Raw genomic sequence first — 22,057 nt, 5'->3', positions numbered from 1 at the left:
AGCTGATGGCGACGTGTATCTCGTTCGTATATACTTAATATTAAATTTCTCATGTAAATAAAAAATAATTTTTGTAATGAGAAATAAAGTTCTTTTAACATTAAACATTACATACCTATGGACGAGCGTCGCTTTCTTTCCAACAAGTCTTGCATTGCGTTTTCGTAGCTCGTTTTTCAGGTCTGTCACAGACCAAGAACCGTAATCTTCTCACGGATGATGGTAAACTCATCATGAGATCGAAGTCCAAAAAACAGGTAGTCAATCGTAACGGCAAGCAAATGTCCAGGGTGCACGCGAAGGTCAGTCCAAAGAAAAAGCCAGGGTCGTCGTAATAATAACAAAATAGAGGAGAACAGAACATTCGCGTAACCACCAAGTTTTTATCTGTGGCAAGCAAAAACGAAAAGGTAAACCCTTACGATCAAGCGCCATCTCAGCGTAGCATTTAGAACTATCTTTTTGAAGTTATACTTCTTTAGGCGCGTTATGAAAAATTGATGAGAGTGAAATTTAACGATGCTCGCGCACCGTGACACAAAATTAACAGAATGAAATTGCCCACGGAAGATGCTACGGCATTGGACATAATTCAAAAACAACATTCGAATTATAATAGAATTTATGTTACACTTGTAAGAGATTAATAATAAATATTTATTTAATTTTTCAAATGTAAACTGAACTTTATTGACTATAATGACTCCTTTTCCAGTCTTTGATTATTTAATTTATTAAATTATTTGCATGCAATCAAAAACTATTTTTAATAATGCTAAAGAAGTGTAACTTCTTACGCGCGTACATAAGTACACGCACACTTTTTAATATATTTTTTTAATAGCTGTCAGAAAATCCCTCGTTCTACGTAATGAAAAATCAGAGTGTAGTATAATTTATTGGTTTTTCTTAAAGCTGTTTTGGAGAATAATATTGGTGAATAATCTTAGCAGGAATTGGTGGTAATTTTATTACTATATGTTTGAACTCTTATCACATAAACATGTTTGTGTACCAATGTGAACAATTTTAGATTTTTTTTACGAAATATTTACACGGAATTGAACAAGGTAACGTGCCATTTTTTTTTATCAGCGAGCTTCCGCGTACAAAAAGTTTTTTTTTATTTGCTTGAATTTAAAAAAACGGTATTTTTTGTTCGATAATCGTTTATTGTTATTTAATTGATAATTTTTTGGGTTCGTAATTTTGTCTATGCTCACAAAATTACGAATACAAGAAACTTAGTTCAAGTTATGCCATAACAAGTCTTATGTATATTATCTTTAGGTCTAGAATTGTGAATATGTTAGTCGTCGTTAGGTCTTACGCTAGGTAGGTGCTGTAGTTCTAGTATTTATAATGAATGTAATTTGACGTTTTGGAGGCCATTTTTGTAAGGCCTTTAAGGCGTTCCAGTTCCAATATACGAATGGTAATTGCTACGAGTCGTTCTTTTGTTGACAATATTGTGCGCATTTAACACTTGTTTGTATGAAGGAACACATCGGTAGGAGACTCAAAAATTCGATAGAGAAAGGCATAGAAAGCTGATCATCTACTTGCCTATAAAAAAATTATCACGATACACAAATCTGGGACCAAGGGTTGTTACGCTGTTTGATTAAGGAAAGGTATTACCATACGAATGACTGAATTGTTCGTATTATCAAACGAAATAGGTTAAAATATATAATTAAATATTAAAGAGAGAAATTGGTGTTCTTTCTCCAACCGAAAAGGCGAATCCTCTACTAGTCTAACCATCGACCTGCCTTTTCAAAGTTATACCTTTTTTGGCGTGTTAGTAAATTTTGCGCAACACCGTCACAAAAAACCGACACCCTGAAGTTAGCTATAGTCATCATTTTAGTTTTTTTCTATTTCTGGTGTCGTTTTTTCTACAAACGTGATTTTTTATCTTGTTATAAAGAAGTATAACTTCTAACGCGTGTACGTCAGTACATTAAGTTTTTTATCACGCTCTTGACATGGTCATGTCAGCTCAGCTCGGGCTTTTCTGGTGATTAGCGCATGGGCGTCTCCTACGAGACTCGGACCTCGCATTCGGACGTCCCAGAGTGCTCTATCGCCTGAAAAGCAGGACAAAAGCTTACTGGAGTGAAGTCTGTAGTAAAGGTTCACGCTTTCCCAGTTGAAGGCTGTTCTTTATTCTTACCTGATTCCTGACTTGCACAGTTCGAGAAGTTCTATATATGCTCAATTGAAAACACTTCGCTAGCGCGTTTTAATGTGTGACGTCATCGCATGTTTGACCGGTGGATTGTAGAGGTCGCTAGAAACTATTAATTACTGGAATGATTTCAAAATTCTTTCACTGTTAGAATGCTGCTATCTTTCAAAAATATGACCAGAAATTTAGTCTAATAAATAATATACGATTCGTAACAATTACTAACGTTATTTTAAAGAACTTGTGACAAATTATCTCTATGCAACAATTAATGTGCAAGAACTGTCAAATCGTGCGTTTGACAGCATTGTGTTGTGATCAAAAATGGCCTCCAAACGTGAAAGAAATGGAAATGTGTAGAATTTTTTATTTTATTACGCAGTATGTTGACGTATTTATATTATATGGCAACTTTAGAAGGTAGGGTTGCCAACGAATGTATACGTAGAAATTATTAATTCAAAATTAATGAGGGTAACATTGTATCGAAATTTAATACGCTAATATGCTAATTCTGATGTTCATAAATCCACAGAAAATTCATGAAAAATACCAGCTGACCCTTGTATGGTGAGTCGTGCATATGACGTCATATTTGATGGTTCTATTAATTATGACGTCATCTAGTTATATCACAGACTATAGATATGGATATTAGACAGTATTTTTTTTATAAAAAAACATTTGTGTTATTAAACTGTATTACTATACAACAGATTCATAAACTATATGTTTGTCTATGAACGCGATAAACAAAGACTAATGGATTTTCGTATAGTTCACTTCTTGATGAAGGTTTAAGTCGATCCATAATGGTTTTTATATAAACTCAAATATTATTATGAAGGCGTCACTATTTGTCTATGATCTTAAAAATGCTTGCGAAGCTATGGGTAGAAGCTCACTTAAGGTTTTATATGAAGCTAAACAAGAATCTAGAATCAGAGTTAGCATCTTAGCTACAGATGGGTAACGCGGCGCTGGCACTTGACAATTCACTTTATGATAAATACATTTTTATGACTGTCTTTTATGTATTTGATAATAATTTCGACAAAAATGCTGTTACATTTTTGTCGAGATAATTATTAAGTATAAATCGGTAAAAAACTAAACAAATTGACATTTGTCATCTGTCAAAGTTTGGCAGACTTAATGGTAGCGTTTTAGGAACATAATAACTCTATTATAGAGTATGTGTACAAGGGAGCGTTCAAGTATTACGTAACGCAATTTTGGAGATTATTGACCCCCCCTCCCCCATGTAACTCGCCGTAACGTTTTTCAGTACCCAAGTATAGTAAAACGTTTCTTGACCACCTAGTGACTCTTTATTTACTATTATGTGGTGTAAGTCGAAAATAATATTAACAATAGCGTGTAATTCAATCCCCGCCCCGCATCGTTACGTTTTACAAAATGCCCCCCCCCCCCCTCCCAAAATTCGTTACGTAATACTTGAACGCTCCCTAAGAGTAAATATAATTCTTGTTTGCGTCATTTTCATTCGCAAAGTTTTTATTTCGTATTATGATTACTGTATTATATTACAGTCATTTGTCAACTTGACATACAGGACTCATACTTATCACTAAGTTTCGGCTCTGAATCGTGGTATTTCCCTCACATAGTAGTTAATCAGCTTTTCAAGATAATTTAAAAGTGATCTCAAATATCAAGACTAGTATTATTTTTAAGGGTTTTTCGCTAAATTTGACTAAAATTGGCAATACAGAACGTAGAAGGCGCTTTTTACATGGCTTAGGGACGCGATAATGTATCGTCGATTGATATTTGACTCCAAACACATTGTCAAGTGTCATCTGTCAGAATGTAGAAGGCGCCGCCTGCGCGCGCGCCGCGTCCCTGGCTTAGGGACGCGGTAATGGCCTCCATTGGAGGTTTGTTACGTCAAGTGTCAAATGTCAGCTGTCATATTTAGTTGGCGCAATTGGACAAGTTACCCATCTGTAGCAAGTGTATATAAGTATATATAGGTTTGGAACGGTGCAGCTTGTAATCTGTAGATTATGTATTTATTTAGAATTATTTGTGGACATATCAACGGCTTTTCATTGGTTTTTGGCTGATTGTGCACGGGCGGTTTCGTCGTGGCGTTTCTTAACAATATTATTCTGTTTCTTAAAACTTGTGGAAAACTGAATTATAAAAATTTAATTGTTTTTCTTTTATATTAACGTTTTTAAATGAAAGACGCTCAAGGTCCATATTATAATTTGTATCTCAAGTCAGTCTCGTCTTGGGCGCTGTCAAATAAGTCAAAATTAATACAAAACAATGACTTGGCTCTTGAAACTAGATTTAAGTTTGATTGACGTTTTACAATACGGATCTATTCAGGAACGAGAGTTAGCAAAAATTCTGACTCATGTCAAAATACATTTCTAACGTACGGAAGTCGTAGTTCGCGCTATGACGATAGAGGGCAATTAGACACAAAAAATTCTCATACAATTAATCCGCCAAAATCGTGCATGTCTATCGAATAAAAACGCGACAAAACCGTTCGTGTATAAACGCCTTTCTAGTCCGCAGTTGAGCTGCGATGAAATTGGTTATTGCATTATTATTTGTAAATACTTTTTTAATACTCATCGGTCACACAAAACGCATTTATTATTTTAAGTGAAACGTATTGGCGATATTTTTGTATTTGATATAACACACAACATCGACACTAAAACAAAATTGTTAAAAGGTTTTTGCCTAATGTATACTTGTCTCTTTTCATCACAGCGTACGCACAATTTGTGTGAAAGACACAAACGAGTATTGTGAATGGTTTTTATTTATAATCTATATGTTGGAGCAATGGCGTCAACTATCAATTGTCATTGTCAAATTATGATCTCTGTGACAATGACAGTTGACAGTAGCGCCATTGCTCCGACGTATAAATTATTAGAGTTGCATGAATCGGGTTACTTGATGTATGACAGCTCCGGAACTTTCGTCTTTTTTTTTTAATTCCTCTTCATTTCGTAAGACCTAGGGCTCCAGAGTATGCTATAAGGACCGGACTGCAATTCCAAGTAATACAGTTTAATATTCATTTGCCGGCTTGCCTAGATCCAAGGCTGTTGGATAATTTTTTTATGAAATATATATTATTAATTACAAAAGTATCGCCAGTATATATGTTGTGATAGTGGCAGCCTAAATTATGTTTATCATGTGTATATTTACAGTTATTTTTGAGAATATTTTCGACGGAGACGTTGTTTGTGTAATTTTTAATAAAGAAATAGCAATTTGTAATTGTGTTTTATTATTCCTTTCGTAGGCGATTTGATAATTAAAAAGAGTGGCGCTGAGTTTCTTGTCAGTTCTTCTTGCTTGCTCTAGGGTTGTGACATTCAGCATAATAAATAATAAATCGATTTTTTCCTAATTTTTGAATTCATTTCGACATAAACGATTTTTCATCTGCCACCTCCAACTATTAGGGATATTCGATATACATCGATGTTTACAATGCGATACATTGAATCCGATGCTTTGAAGATGTATTGATATACTCGATAATTTGATTATTCTTAAACGCTAATTTGTTTTTATAATTTCTATTGTTTATTTTTAGTTTATAAAACCATGAAAAATAAAATATTTAGGGTGTTTATTTTGAAATTAATTCAAAAATTAGGAAAAAATTGATTATTTTTTTAAGTAAAATCGATTTTTCATGCTAAAAAAACAATCAATTAATAAAAAATCATTGATGGTGGGCTTTCGATTGTGACTTCGATGTCAATATCGATGTTTTTCTGACATCTATCATTACTACCCTGAATCTTAAAATACCATTCATGGTCTCTATAGCCTAATCTGTGTCTAAATGGGGCTAAAATATTCATGTAATTCTTATAAAATTGTTTATCTTAAAAACATTTTATCTCCAGTATTAAGTACTAGAGGTGTTAAATCTCTTCTAAGGTGAAATATTAAATTGCACGTAATTTTAAACTAATTTAGATGTAGCAACTGCGTTCTATATGCGCGCAAATGGATGCTGATACTAGGGGCCTTCTCCACAAGCGAGAGAATCGCGACGATACAATCGTTCTGCCACGCATTTCTATACAATCTCATAGAACGTGTCTCCACACGACGATCTTCACGCGGCGATGCGACGGGTGGTTGAGTGCGCGCGAAACGTCATTACATCGCTGCGAGCCTGTCGCTACTGGTGGCGCGCACGTCGCGCACTCGCCGCGGAACGTGGCGCTCTCGCAGAGAGCGCGCGACGTGCGTGACCATACATCAATAAAAACAATACATCCATAATAAATAATTATTTTATTGACTGATTTAGACACTACTTATTTCGGTCTCGTCTTGCACCACTGAACTCTAAATGAACACTGAACAAAATAAGAGCACAACGTGTCGTCAAAGAAACGCGGCGATTCCGTTACGAGTCGTTGCGGATACGCTGTGATTCCGTTACGAATCGCGACGATACGCTGGCGGAATAATCGCTCGTTCGTGGAGATTACCCGACGATAAAAACGCGGACTCGTCGCGATTCTCTCGCTTGTGGAGACGGCCCCTTATCACTAACTTGCCTGAAGAAAAATTATATTTAAGTCGCAAAAATGTGTCTTTGCTATTGGGATTATGGTAGGTACATAACAAAAGATGTTGGATTGATGTTACATTGTGCACTTTTAAAAGCACATGACACTATGGTAATCCTTGGCCGTTTCCCGCCAAAACATTAGTTCAGATTGACAGGCATAGATCACAAACTTGTAATGGAAATGAAACTGATTAGACACGGAAATTTACACCCGGATGGTAGCGATAAAGAGCAGATATTAGGAAAGAAAAAAACAAAGTATTTTGTATATAATTTTTAATAAAATATACTTTAAAATATTTGTTTAACTTGATTATACCCTAATTGTAGCTAAATTGTTGCATCTGTGACCTGTTAAATATATATTCGTGACAAATAAAAATACAAATGTAATTCAAACAATTACCTGTAAAATAATTATTAACATAAATACATTCGATATACAAGGTTGAATATTGACTTTTTTAAAATGCCATTCGTATATGTATATAAAAAAATTGTAAAACAATTGTAACGCGTTCTTTGATACGTTTCGTACTTGTCAATATACATTTTGAAGTAAGGTTAAATGGAGAAAAATAAATAATAATCTCGAAGAAGATTCATCATCAAGCATTAGTAGCAACCAAAGTAAAGCTAGAGACAAGTTTTTTTTTTAATTCACCTCGTCTTGCTCAATAAAAAGTAATATAAAAAAAAATGCTAATGGAATTGTCAAAAAACTAAAGCCGCCATTACTTGAGTGTCTGTCAAAATGCAAATAAGAAAAGTAAATTTGGACTTTGACATATAGCATGATTTAATAGTTATCATAGTATATAAACTTTTCGCTGATTCTCTGTATATATTGAATCACCTTTTAAAAGCGTCTTAAACTAAAGCTTAAATCGACCAATATTTATTTAATTAAATAAAAAAATTCCGGTCAAGTTAAAATAATACTTAATTATAATACATTTTATTAACAATAAATGAATATGTATTCCATGAAGATGTGTTTAAATACATTTGAAACAAACTTTTGTATATATGTTTGTTAAGTATAGTAAATTTAATAACGTATCACTGAAAAATAATACGGTGACCCGTAGGTCTTAAACAAATGAATCTGTCAAGATATAACACCCCCGTTTGCGTCAGAGGTTAATGTATCGTAAATAAAATTTAACATTACACTAATATTAACTTTATTATTGCTTTATTTGCCTAATTAATTTGTGACATATTCATGTATACTGGAAAGTTTATATAATTAATTTCTGAACGAACACATATTACATAACAATAGACAAATACCCTAGCGTTGTCTTTATCCTGAATAGAGTATATATTCAACAGATTTCGACTTGGGAACAGATAACATAAAATTGAAGACTATTTTACTATGGTGATGTTACTGACAGATAGACATAATAGTGTGTGCGTAAAGAGAACGAAGGTTTAAGGTTTGAATCAGCGTAATTATTTTCAATAGTGATACTAATAAAAGAATAATATTTTGGTAAATATAAAATGCATGGTAAAGAATATAAGTTTGCATAGCCGCCAAATGTGTTCGCTTTCTGCACAGACTATCAAAGTTTTACCGGACGAAATTGAACCATAGAGATTAACGTGTCAGCTTGAATGTTGAAATATTATTTCAGAGGTACGCAGATGTTCACAACCTGAAACAAAGAATATTTTAATAATGAATATATCGTAGGTAATTTTTTTACGGATGAAACGTAATAATAATAATATTAGCGTCACGAAGATGTGCAGCGTTTTTGTCGAAGAAAAGGGAGAGGGTGATTGAGACCGATTTAGAGAGAGTGAGAGGGGCGAATTACCTTATAGAAATTCTATTTTTAAAATTAAAATTTCGTAATGAGAATTTATGAAATAGTTTTTATTATCGAAGAAATAAATTAAATTTATATAATTTGTATTCATTTTCGAGACTGGATAATTTAATCACAATGAAATTCATTAAATTCCTAACATATTTTCTTTTTTCCCTCCCTCGGAAATCTAGTTTTAGATTTGTATAAATATGTTTTATAGTCTTTCGATAATCGTACCTTTGAGACGAGAAACTCTATCCATCTAAATGGGTCTTAACCCTCTAAAAGAATGTCTGTTTAGATTATATAAACCCGTGAATAGCTAATATTTTAATCACATATGAAGATAAGACTAAACACTCAATCTATATGAAACTAGTGACAATCTAAAATTTCATATCGGCAATACAGTGTTGACCTAGTGGCTTCAGGGTGCGACTCATCTCTGAGGTTGTAGGTTCGAGACCCAGCTGTGCACCAATGGACTTTCTATATGCGCAAACATTCGCTAGAACGGTGAAGGAAAACTGCTTGCCATAGACCCAAAAAGTCGACGGCATGTGTCATACTGATGAACTTGCCTATTAGATTGACAAATGATCATTAGCTATACAGATATCTGAGGCCCAGACCTAAAAAAGTTGATGGCCATTGATATATTTTATTTATTTTTTAAAACTTGATGAAACTTAACATGGGTAATAGTTGATATAAAGACTCTGTAATCAAATATTCAATATTACGCCTATCGGTCTATTTAAAGAATAATTCTCTTAATCTAGTTTTGATTACCATAAGACTCGTCAAAAGGGTTTGTAATCTATGTCTGCAGATAGATAATCGAAATATCGACTTGTTATGAAGTAATCGGCACGAAACAGGGCTTTAAAAGCTTTATAGAGTAAAATTACTTGTAAATAATCTTTAATTTACCTAAAAATAATGTTTTTTATTCACATCATATTATTAGACTTGTGTAGGTACTTTGTACGCACGCACTTTTTATTTATATACGTACTATACTAGTGTGAACTACAAAGAATCCGCAGTACTAAATATTGATAACCTATCACAGGAAACATTAAAACACATTAATTGATAACAATCATAACACGATTTTTACGACAGTTGTAAATTTGAAAATACAATTTAGATATCGGCATTTAATGTCTGATCACAACAAATTAAAATTCCACGTAATATTTATAATCAACTGGCGCAATAAAATGCCAAAACTCTATCCGTTACTTCAAACATATTTATTTCATAAACAAGGTCGTCCTATAGGGGCCTCATAGCCTAGCGGTCTTATTAAGTGGCAGCTAAGTGAGATGTACCGGGTTCGATTCCCGGTTCGAGGGCAAGTTTTAATTTAATTTAAATTTGTTCTCGGCCTTTGGGAGGGTTGTGCGGTACCGGGCGAGTGCCTAATCCGTACATGGAGGACACGGTCGAATTTCTAAGGCAAAAAGCACGAATTATAAAAAAATCCTATACTTGACGCTGGCTAATGCACAAATCGTGCACGAGCCATAAAAAAAAAAGGTCGGCCTGTCCGTCACATGTCATCGGTTTTTTGGGTTTGAAATGCCAATGAGCAAGTGCTAACTGCATAGAAAGAAAATTGATGCACAACCGTGATTTAAACGCACCAGGGATGAGGCACTGCTCTAACAAAAAGTTCCACGAAAACAAAATCCTAAAATTCATTAAAAAATAATTTCAAATTCCAAAAAATTATACAGTGGCGTTACACGAAGACTCTATCCGTTTCTTTGATCTTTTTATTTCATAGACAATGTTTACTTTCTGTTTGACATATGTCATCGGTTTTTGGCTTTAAGACGTGGCGGTTTCCACACGATGTTTGCCTTCATTATTTGAAAGAAAATCACTTAGGTGCAGTCTTGAGGCTTAAGCAAATACTGCTCTAACAAAAACTTCCATGGAAAAATCATAAAATTCAGTAAATTAAATGAAAAATTCAAATTCCACGAAATTTATAATCCAGTGGCGCTACAACCCTAAATCGGTCATGGCCTAAAATTGCATACGTCACTTTGATGTTTTTTATTTCATAGACAAGATCTGCCTTCTGTCTGACACACGTCATCGGTTTTTGGGTTTGAGATGCCGCGCCGGTTTCCTCACGATGTTATCCTTCACCGTAGGAGCAAGTGCTAACTGCATAGAAAGAAAATTGATGCCTTTGCTGCTGTGCCTTGATTCGAACCAGGAATGTGGCTTAAGCCCGAACAACACTGCTCTATAAAGGGGCTCCTAGACGTGCTATATTTTCACGAAAATGTTTAGCTGCAAGGGTATGGCTGGTAGCATCAGCCAGCATTACGACTATGCAATACTCCTAAGGCCGGGATATATTGCCAAATATTTTTTGTATGCCCGATGAATGTTTAGTGTCCCAGCCGTATGGCCGGAACACAAAATACTGTAATATTTCTCAGCTAAAAAAAATTTGTGTTGTCTATGTATCGAAGCAGACTATAGAAATAACCGCCATCGCATAGATATTTTTGATGTCAGAATTATAGCAAATAGACAAAGGTTATTTTTACAATTAGATGCAACGCGCAAGATGGCCATGACATGTTTTTATTGTCAATGTTCTTCTATTAAACCGCAGAGTAATGTCATACTCACAAAAGGCGGTAAAATGGCGGCAGATTTCCCGCGTTTTATTTGACATGAACATTACTTAAAGACGCGAGTTATGTAACCTAACATTACTTAAGTTACATATATATATATTTTAGTTAGTAATTAGAAATGTTAACAATCATCGCACTCTTTTTCACACACTCATAAATTGTACTATACTCATTACTCGTTTCACATAATGTCTAATAGGTCGACACGCTTATATTCTTTATACTTAACAGAAGTATCACTTAGATTAAAGAACCCTTAAATAAAAAAGTACCTTTTTTTTTAGCGTAGCAACCCCACTACCCCTAATTTTATGTTAGTTATAACCTCAAGTTTTAAACGATGTTGACACCCAGCTTCATACAAATAGTTTCATTTAACATATATTACAACATATCTACAACAACCACCACCGAACTTTTTTTTTACAGATTTTATATCCTGAACTATTGTAATAATATAACGCTGGATTTTAGACGGAAAACTTTAGAAGCGCTCCATTAATAAATAATTCAATTAGTATTTTTTTTTATATGGCTTTTATTTGTGCCAACTGGGCACAAGGTATTTCGCCAGTGTCGTGTAGATGGAGAAGGCAAGTAGTATTTAGACTACAAATACTTTATAGATACTGTCAACTGTCAATATTTGGTACATATACGTTTGTATTGAGTCAAGATGCCTTAATAGTAGTAGAAAGTAGAAAACTAAATTTGTATGCACCCAAAGACTTTCATTTACTAATCGCTCGAACGGTGAAGGAAACGTCAGGAAACCGGACCCAAAAAATCGACGGCTTGTGTCGAACGCGATACGTGTGAAATGCCATTAAATCACGTACAATTTTAAGAAAAACGCTGTGTGAAGGTCCCTGGATTGCCTTGAGGCGTCACGACTGATGAAATGAATAATTGCACGATTTGATAATTAAGATACACGGAAATCGGTGCATAATGATAAATAATTTATTTAAAAAAAAAAAAATTAAAATAGTTTAGCACTGGCACGAAATAAACCGACACTCAATGGACTGCATATTTTGACGTTACAAAGAGTTGTATTTAAATGGAAAGAAGAATCATCTGTATTAGAAAAAGTTTAGTTTAGTCTAGTGTTAGTAATTACATGAAAACAATTCTTATTTGAACGCTATTGCGTATAGCCTGTTATTTTCGTCTGACATCTTTTGCAGCAGTAATTATGTTGTATTTTAGGCATTTTCTTGATAAAACACGTGCAAGCAATCCCAATTTGTAAACAATAGAACGCATTTCTTAGAAAGTCTCGTACGCGTGATGCAGACAATCGAGTTTATTACCGGTTAGGACAATAAAGTACTTTTTAATATTTAATTTTCGTTATTGAGGGTGGGTGTTATGCTATGTAGAGTGTGTTATTGTATGGAAGACAAGCTAAACCAACCAAAGCCGAATAATTTCGATGCTTTATAAATTTATAACCATGGATTTATGTGTTCAAGGATTATATGATTTTATTACCGAAGCTGGGATCGCTAGTGTGTCATAAAAATAATTATATTTTCCCACTCTTAGTAATAATAATAATTAAAAATTTATAAATAGAAAATTAAAACATTTCCTCGTACAGGGTTAACAATATTGTAAATATATATTTGTGTGTTGAAAACAAATATTAAAAGTTCCCAATTATCACACACTATTAAGTATATAATATATAGCTTAGACCCAAAGACGACGGCTTGTGTCAGGCACAGGAGGCTGATCACCTACTTGTCTATTAGTTTGACAAATGATCATAAAACAGCTACATAAATCTGAGGCCCAGACCTAAAAAGGTTGTAGAGCGACTGATTTTTTTAAATGTTACAGGAGGCAAATTGGCAGCTCATCTGATGTTTAATAATACCGACACCCATGGGCACACACTACCAGAAGACTCGCAAGTGCGTTACCGGCCTTTCAAGAATTGGTTTGCTTCTTTCTTGAAGGACCCTAAGTCGAATTGGTAAATATATTTTCGGAGTTTTTCGGTGTAATACCTGCAGCTGAGTTTCATCATCGGACGTCAAGGCAAAATACAAAATACCATCCGTATCACCTCTACGTCCGTCGTTCCACAACTGAGCGTTTAAGGCAGTTTTTGCCGCGCACCACCACTATGTGCAACCAGCTGCCCACTGAAGTATTTCCGAACCAATTCGACTTAGGGTCCTTCAAGAAAAGAGCGTACGAATTCTTGAAAGGCCGGCAACGCACTTGCGAGCCTTCTGGCATTGTGAGTGTCCATGGGCGGCGGTATCGCTTAACATCAGGTGAGCCTCCTGCCCGTTTGCCTCCTATTACATAAAAAATAATATATATATATTTATGTTTATAGTAAACGGAAGCCGCCAGCCGGATGCATGTGAACAGTCTTTTGTTTTTACATATCTCAACATTACAACATATGTTCACCGCATGCGTTCGTCGTGACCTGTAAACCTTGGAAAAATATATACCCAAATCATTCTCATGAATCAGTGAAGCTTTTGAGTTTACCGCGAATAGATAAGCAGACATATGTAGGCATTTTTTTATGATTGGTCAATTAATAAAAATAATATATTGGTAAAAGAATTATCAGTTAAATTTAGACATTACGCCCTACAATCTCACTTTATAACACTACCATAGATATAGACCTGCTATGGTCTGTTTCATCTTTGTTTGTTATCTGTGAACATCATAAATTAGTGGGTCTATTATTTTCATTAAAATCAAATGATATCAAATAAGTTTATCAGACACGTATGGAGTCACTCCTTTATAAAGCGATGATGCCAACTCGGGGGTTTTAACCCTAAATTTAAGGAGATTGATGATTTCTGGGGGGATTGGTTGAGCGTTCATTTAAGGGGTACTTTTTTTTAATGCGCAGCGCTACACAATTTATATTAAGCCTCGAATCAAACTAAACCAAATATAAACTTAAAGCGTGGTTTTAACTGAAATATCAAAAAACTTAAAATACTCCAAAATCTAATTTTATACTCCTTGAATGTATTTTCGATGCATATTTGAAATTAACGTATGTTAATTTCGACTATGTATTTGCGTGTTGTTCAGACGAGAATGTAAGTACGTGCTCCTATTTCACCATGCCTCCTGCTGATATAGGACAAATCTTTGTTTTTAATTTATGTTATTATTATTTAATACTTAAGATGTCATGTGACACATGGTGTAATATTTGCAGCTCCTTACAAACGTGTAAAACAAAAAACTTGGCGATTTAAAAGAGTGGCGGAGAGTTTATTGCCGTTCTTCTCTCCCGTTCTACGCCCTTGATAACTGGCAGTAAATGTAAAATTGGAAGCATTAAGCAATGTGAATTTTTGACGTTCATAAGTGTACATTGCGCTGCCTATGAATAAATGACTTTTGACTTTGTTAAACCAAATTTAGGTGTTTTCATCGATATTTGAAGGGAAAAAGATTCTGTAGGAGCTTGCAACACTATAAAACATAATTTACGACTTATAAAAACTTACGAATATTTTGGGGGCCTCATAGTCTAGCGGTCTTATTAAGTGGCAGCTAGGTGAGGGGTACCGGGTTCGATTCCCGGTTCGAGGGCAAGTTTTAATTTAATTTAAATTTGTTTTCGGCCTTTGGGAGGGTTGTTCGGTACCGGGCGAGTGCCTAAACCGTACATGGAGGACACGGTCGAATTTCTAAAGACAAGCACGAATTATAAAAACATCCTATACGCTGGCTAATGCACAAATCGTGCCAGAGCCATAAAAAAAAATTAAAAAAAAACTTACGGGACTTGGCGTAATGAAATTGAAATCAAGAAAGCGTTAACAATGTCATGAATATTATAATTCATTGCATAAACGAACATAACAGTGAAATCATTGTTTTTGTTAGGTCGTTTGTAGTTATATCAAAGCCGCAAAATCTAATTTAATCTATAAAATCTAAATATATAAAAATGAAACCCGTTTTCCGTTGTCACGACATAACATGAAAACGGCTTGACCGATTTGGCCAATTCTTTTTTTATAATATTCTTTGAAGTACGAGGTTGGTTCTAACGGAGAGAAAAATTAAAAAAATTGAGTGAAAAAGTCTAAAAACAACACTTTTCTATATTCCCATACATAATATTCGTAATAATACTTAAAAGTCGATTTGAACTTTAATACCATATCATAAAGTTCAAGTGTTAGTGGAGGGGTTCCGGGAAGGTAACTTTTATTTTTTGACATAATGTATTTTTTGTCTTATCAATTTTCTTTTTTTTATCTTACTAGCTAGACCGGTGTCTCGAATAGCAGAATAAGTATTTTAAACAAATAAAGAATCGACTGTTAGGCGGTACGATGTTCGCCAGGCCAGCTAGTAATATTATATTATTCTACTAGCGGCCCCCACTAACGTTGTACTGCATGATATTTCAAGCGATTAGGATATTAAACAAAGGCTGATTTGTGAATCTAAACCATTCAGGGCTCCACCCAAACGCATACAAAATAAATCATACAAATCGGTCCAGCCGTTTAAAAGGAGTTCAGTGACATACACACGTTCGGAAGAATTATATTGATATTTAAGCTATCCTGTCTTTTAAGTTAGATCAAACTGCACACGGTATGCAAAATTGATTGAAATTGGTTAAGTAGTTTAGGAGTCCATAGCGGACAAACAACGCGTAATTTATACATATTAAGATCTTATCTAGTCTTTGCTCTAACTTCGATTTTGTTCCCTTTGGAGTAGAGACTCTTGGGCCGTGGGGCTCAAGTGCACAGGCGCTTAAAGATTTAAGTTGGCGCCTGGTAGATAGTACTGGTGACCCCAGAGCTGGTGCTTTCCTTAACGAATAAGTATCGCAATACAGCGAGGAAATGCTGCCAGCGTTAAAGGTACACTGGGACCAAGCTTTTTAAATTTGTTTCAATTTTCTGTATATTAATTTTTATTATTACTATGTAGGTTAAGAAAATACTGTATATATTTGATTGTTACGTTGAAGTATTGTGTGACAAATATTCAGAAATCTTAATTTTAATTAACACCTGCTTTTATGGTAATTTTTACAATTTTAGTTCACTTTCTCTGGAAAATTTAAACCAATTATGAAAATTAATTCATCTTAATTTCTGGGCACATAATTGTAATCAGTAAGTGTTGTTTTAAAAGCTTTATGTAAAAACTGTTTACATTAAAACAAATCTTTACAAATATACATTTATTAGAAGTTACACTGTTTATTTTAAATAGACATAAAAAAGGCTTTATATTAAAAGAGAACAGGGACAAACAGTGTTTTCTAGAGTATAATAATATAGTTGAAATAACTCCGAAATTAACAGTATTTTTACCGAATTGCAGTATACAATATAAACTCTATGTAACATTTCTCAATTTAACGATAAACTAATACTAAAAACTAACTAGTAGTTGCCTGGAAGAGATCGCTCGAAAGCGATAAGGCCGCTAGTTGCCTTTCCTTTACATGTAATTATGTAAAAAAAAAAATATTATAAAGCAACAAAGTGTGAATAAATAAATAAATAAATAATAAACTCCCTAAAGCGTCAAATCACTGGATTTTGGTTGGTTTAGCTTCCATACAATGATACACTCTACATAGCATTACACCATTGATTTACAAAAAACCCAAGATGCACAGTCTCGAATAAAAGTAACGCTCGAAAGTGTCCCGAAACACTATTTCTGTCCCTTTCTATAACAGTATGTCTATAACAGTATATGTTACAAGCATATATTATTGCAAAATCAACCTTACGCGAATTGTTTAAAGTTGTTATTACAATAATACATAACTTTATAATAATACATAACTTAAATCCGGTTAAAAAGTTTTTTCTTTAAATTAAAAAAAAAATGTTAAATTGGCTACCTCCTGACCTACACTTTATATAGCGTAAATATATTTGTCAAAAACTACACACAACAAAGTTCAAAAGTACATAAATTTATTTATAAAAAAAACACAAATAACATCGACTCCACTTATTAGAGGCGAGACTATTTGAAATGACCGCACAATTTAGAATGTTGCGCTCATTTTTTGAGGACGTTTTTTTGACGTTGAGTGTGCATCTTGAGTTTTTTTGTATATCAATGCATTACACCCACCGTCAATAACACAAACAATAGTAAAAAGTAATTTTTAAGTTACCGAAATTAGTTAAAACTGCGGAACTGTGAGACGGAGATAGTGACACAAAATAGCGGTATGGCGGGCTGTAAGTCACACCGGAGAAATATGGCATGACACTGCCGCCTCTTATTTTTATGGACTATCGGAAAATACTAGAATTTTTGTGGAACAACTCGTTTGACACTCTAATTAATCTAACGAGTTCGACTAACGCCCACGCGATTGGGCCGCCCGACCATCCTTTTCTTTTTTGAAGTTATACTTCTTTAGGCGCGTTATGAAAAATTTATGAGAGTGAAATTATACGATGCGCGCGCACCGTGACGCAATATTAACAGAATGAAGTTAGTGGCGCATGTTGGGTTGCTTTGAGTTTCTACATTTAAAACACGTGTTTTCATTTTGTTTTCATTATACAAGTGCGAATTTTATATGTGCGTCTGAATTATAATCAGAAGTGATTTAAATTGAATATTTAAATCAATACTAATTAATATTAGAAAATAATAATAATATTAATAAATATTTATTAAATTTTTCAAATGTAAACTAAACTTTATTGACTATAATGACTCCTTTTCCAGTCTTTGATTATTAATTGTAATTAATTATTTGCATGCAATCAAAAACTATTTTTAATAATTCCAAAGAAGTATAACTTCTTACGCGCGTACATAAGTACACGCACCCTTTTTTCTATGGGTAATAAGACCCCTGAAGAACCGCCATACTGGTACAAATGACCCACTATTTTGTGTCACCATCTCCCGGTCTATGTGTACGTTTTTCTCGCATTATAACCCATAATAAACTCGACTATCTGCATAATACGTACCAAACTTTCGAAGAAATCCGTTCTTTTGTTTACAAATTGGAATTGCATACACGTGCTTTACCACGAAGATGACTCAATAATTAATAAAATAAGTTAAAAAAATAAACAACATAATAACTGGTGCAATAGACGTGAAACGAAAATAACAGACTATATGCAATAGCGTTCAAAAGAATAGTTTTTATTGAATTACTTACACTAGTCTGAAATCAACTTTTTCTCAGATTTTTTTTGCATACACACGGTCCCTCGAGTATGTTATATAAAGTTTACACTCATATACATATATACATATTAATTAATATTTAAAACATTTGTATGAAAATTGTGAATAAAAATTATAGTATTAGTTATTACTCCCTTAAGATGTTTTCTTAGAATTATTTTTAAATTTAATAATAATATGTAACAGTATAGATAATATTTAAAATGTTTCTTGTGTAAAAAAAGTTTGAATTATAAAATCATTGCTAATTAAGTTAGTAAATATCTAGTTCTTAACTTCATATATTAGTTACACACATAAAAATACTTACTCTAAGGTAATGTCTGACTGCCTTGTGCCCTAATACTGCCAGTTCTTGACAATCGCTTGCCAATTGTTTGCACATGGAAACCAATGTTTATTAATGCTTCATGATCTAAGATCTTCCGTCCATCAAAAATGTAGGCCGGCTTCATCATTACATTGTATATTTTCTTAAAGTCTAATTCTTTGAATTCATCCCATTCAGTACATAGAACTAGAGCATGAGCCCCAGTTACGGCTGAATAGGCCGAGTTGTGTATCTCTATGTTTTTCCTTACTACCTCTGGCTCATTTGTTACTTGAGGATGTGTCAACTCATAGTATATCTGGTCGGTTTCCACCTTAGGATCGTAGATATGTAGTTTAGCTCCCTCATCTAACAACGTCTTTGATACACAAATAGCTGGTGATTCTCTTGTATCACCTGTATTTTTCTTGAATGAAAACCCAAGAATAGCAATTTTCTTGTCTGAGACAGTGTTAAAAAGTGACTCAATAACTTTTCTTGTAAAACGGTTTTTCTGGTAATCGTTAAAGCTAACAACTTGCTGCCAATAAGCAGCAACTTCCGGCAGGTTTAAACATTCTGATAAGTATATTAAGTTGAGTATATCTTTTTGGAAACAACTACCACCAAAGCCGATAGATGCTTCTAGGAACTTTGGACCGATTCTTGAGTCACGGCCAACTGCTCTTGCTACTTCAGATACATCAGCACCAGTTGCTTCACACACAGCTGATAGAGAATTAATACTAGATATTCTTTGAGCTAAAAATGCATTAGCCGCTAATTTTGATAGCTCAGAGCTCCATGTGTTTGTAGTTAGAATATTCTTGGCTGGGATCCAATGTTCATACACCCAACAAAGTGCCTGAACAGCTTTCTGACCTTCCGGAGTGTCTTCACCACCAATTAGCACCCTCTCCGATTCAACTAAATCTACAATAGCTGTGCCTTCTGCAAGAAACTCTGGGTTAGACAGAATTTGATACTCTACTCCAGGTTTTGTGTTAGCACGAAGTATTTTCATAATAATCTCAGCTGCCTTTACTGGTACCGTACTCTTTTCAACCACAATTTTGTTACTGGTGGCTAAATCGGCTATCATTCGAGCCGCGCCCTCAATATACTTCAAATCAGCGGCTCTACCCTTGCCATTTCCTATGGTTTTTGTCGGCGTATTCACGGAAATAAATATCAAGTCAGCCTCTTGGATGCTATTCGCAATATCAGTAGAAAAGAACAAGTTTTTACCTCTACACTCTTTGACAACTTCGTCCAGACCCGGCTCGTAGATCGGTAATTTGTCAGAATTCCACTGGTTAATACGTTCAATACTTTTGTCACATACAGTTACTTTAATATCGGGACATTTCCACGCAATCACACTGCAAGTTGGGCCTCCAACGTAGCCAGCGCCGAGGCAGCAAATTTTTTCAATCACCATTTTTACGTGTTAACTCTCGCGACGATATAACAAATCTAATGCTATTTAAATCTTAATGTAGTGTTAAATTTGTTCGATAGCTCGAGGCGAATAACGGGGCAGTGTTTGCTACGAGTTCATTTTAAATGCATTAGGAAATTGCAGACGACTAACTCCTACCACCGAAGTCAATGACATTTTAAACTGGTTTACTAGTGATGGACAGTTAAGCTGATAAGTTGTCGATAAGTCATTTTTTATCGACTGTTAGAGCGCGGAAGTAAAAACATACGTTTATTTTGTACAAATATCATATATTAAATCCATGATTAAGATATCACTAAGATATCGCATAATCTATTATTATAAATTTTATATATAATCGGATTAGTGCTAAGTTACTTATTTTAACAATTCAAACAATTTTAATACAGTAATTATGGTCAATACAACTTTAATGAGTCATATCCACCTGAGTTTTGACTGACTCATTAGGATGCATATTGCGTGGAACTAAGACACGATTTATTTTAAGTAATAGTATTGTGATAGTCATTAAACTTAGATAAACTGGTTGTGTTGTTGCACCAAGGTATATTGGATAATATATGATATATATTTTGTTAAATGGTAAAAACTTTTTTTTTAAGTCAACAAATAATAACCTTATTTAGGGCAGGACTTTTTAACGTTATCACATTTTTTATGCGAGAGACATGAACTTCCGAATAATCGAAACACATTCTAACAACTCTATTGACAAAACGGTTGTTGATTTTTTTGACAGTTGACAGACAATGCTGCCCCGGGATTTGACCATAGGTTTGGCTTTCTTTTTCGACACTAAACGATTCATTTGGCGCCATTTTAAACTTCCCGTACGGTATACGGTTAGGCTTCATTGGGTTTAAATTTCTGTGAAAAATTATGGTGCCAAATTCCAGGACATTTGATTCACGTAATTTCAACCAAAAACGTAGATACAATGTAATGTTTAAATTATTTAATATAATTAAATACGCGATCGAAGTTCAATATTTCTAGGAATTAAAAAAAACTTAGGGGTTTCATGTTGCTCTTCCAAGAATAATGTTTGGTCACACGCAGCGATCATGTGACGTCATTAAGGACGAATTATAAGTCCAAACTATATTGATGTGTAAAGTGTTCACGTACGCCGTTCGAGTCGAATTTTCTGAATTAAACGATGGCTGAAAAATTTATTAATATTTTATTTGTACGATTCCTGGGTCATCGGAGTGCTTTAAATAATAGAGGATATTGTGTTTACTATATACTAAACCACTATAACAATAGGATAAATGTGAAATAATTAATGCTAAATGAATGTAACTGCTGATTAGAGTGCCTGCGTCTAGCTATAACTGGGCGTATCTCTGACGATTTAGGTAATCGCCACGCTTATAAAACTAAAAAAGCATTGTCTATCTAATACCAATTCCACTAATTTTTAGTCATTTTTATTTTAATTTTTTTGTAACATTCATATTTATTTAGTTCCCCATAATTGATTGGCTATATATAGATATATATAGCAATATAGTATGATTGTGTTTTGTTGTAATATTAGCTGTAGGATTACGAAATAAATCTGTAGTCAGTTTGGTCTATTGTCAATAGTTTCCACATCATACAAGATATAGGAATCTTTATTGGTTTGGTTTTCACACCTTGGATTACAATAACGTAATTTAATACAAACTTTTATGAAAATATTCAATACCTAGTTTATTTTTATCAGGGATATAGTAGCATTCTAATGATAACATAATCTTTTAAATCTCTCCAGCAAATAAGGAGAA

At 33.9% G+C, this 22,057-nt stretch overlaps 1 protein-coding gene across 1 annotated transcript; it reads right to left on the bottom strand.

Annotated features, from left to right (window-relative positions):
• Positions 1-7,053: 7,053 nt before the first annotated feature.
• Positions 7,054-20,445, bottom strand: LOC125058634 (UDP-glucose 6-dehydrogenase). The gene is made up of 2 exons (XM_047662753.1): positions 18,815-20,445; positions 7,054-8,461 (listed from the first exon to the last, which is right to left on the bottom strand). Exon 1 carries the CDS (start codon positions 20,253-20,255, stop codon positions 18,816-18,818), a length of 1,440 nt encoding a protein of 479 aa, XP_047518709.1. The 5' UTR covers positions 20,256-20,445; the 3' UTR covers positions 7,054-8,461; position 18,815.
• Positions 20,446-22,057: the final 1,612 nt, after the last annotated feature.

This window comes from Pieris napi, chromosome 18 (genome assembly GCF_905475465.1).
Source record: "Pieris napi chromosome 18, ilPieNapi1.2, whole genome shotgun sequence".
Taxonomy (NCBI): domain Eukaryota; kingdom Metazoa; phylum Arthropoda; class Insecta; order Lepidoptera; family Pieridae; genus Pieris; species Pieris napi.
This window is presented reverse-complemented; position numbering and strand designations above follow the sequence as displayed.

Excerpts from the sequence above, each read along its gene's own strand:
- LOC125058634 (XM_047662753.1), bottom strand. The coding sequence starts at position 20,255 with ATGGTGATTGAAAAAATTTGCTGCCTCGGCGCTGGCTACGTTGGAGGC.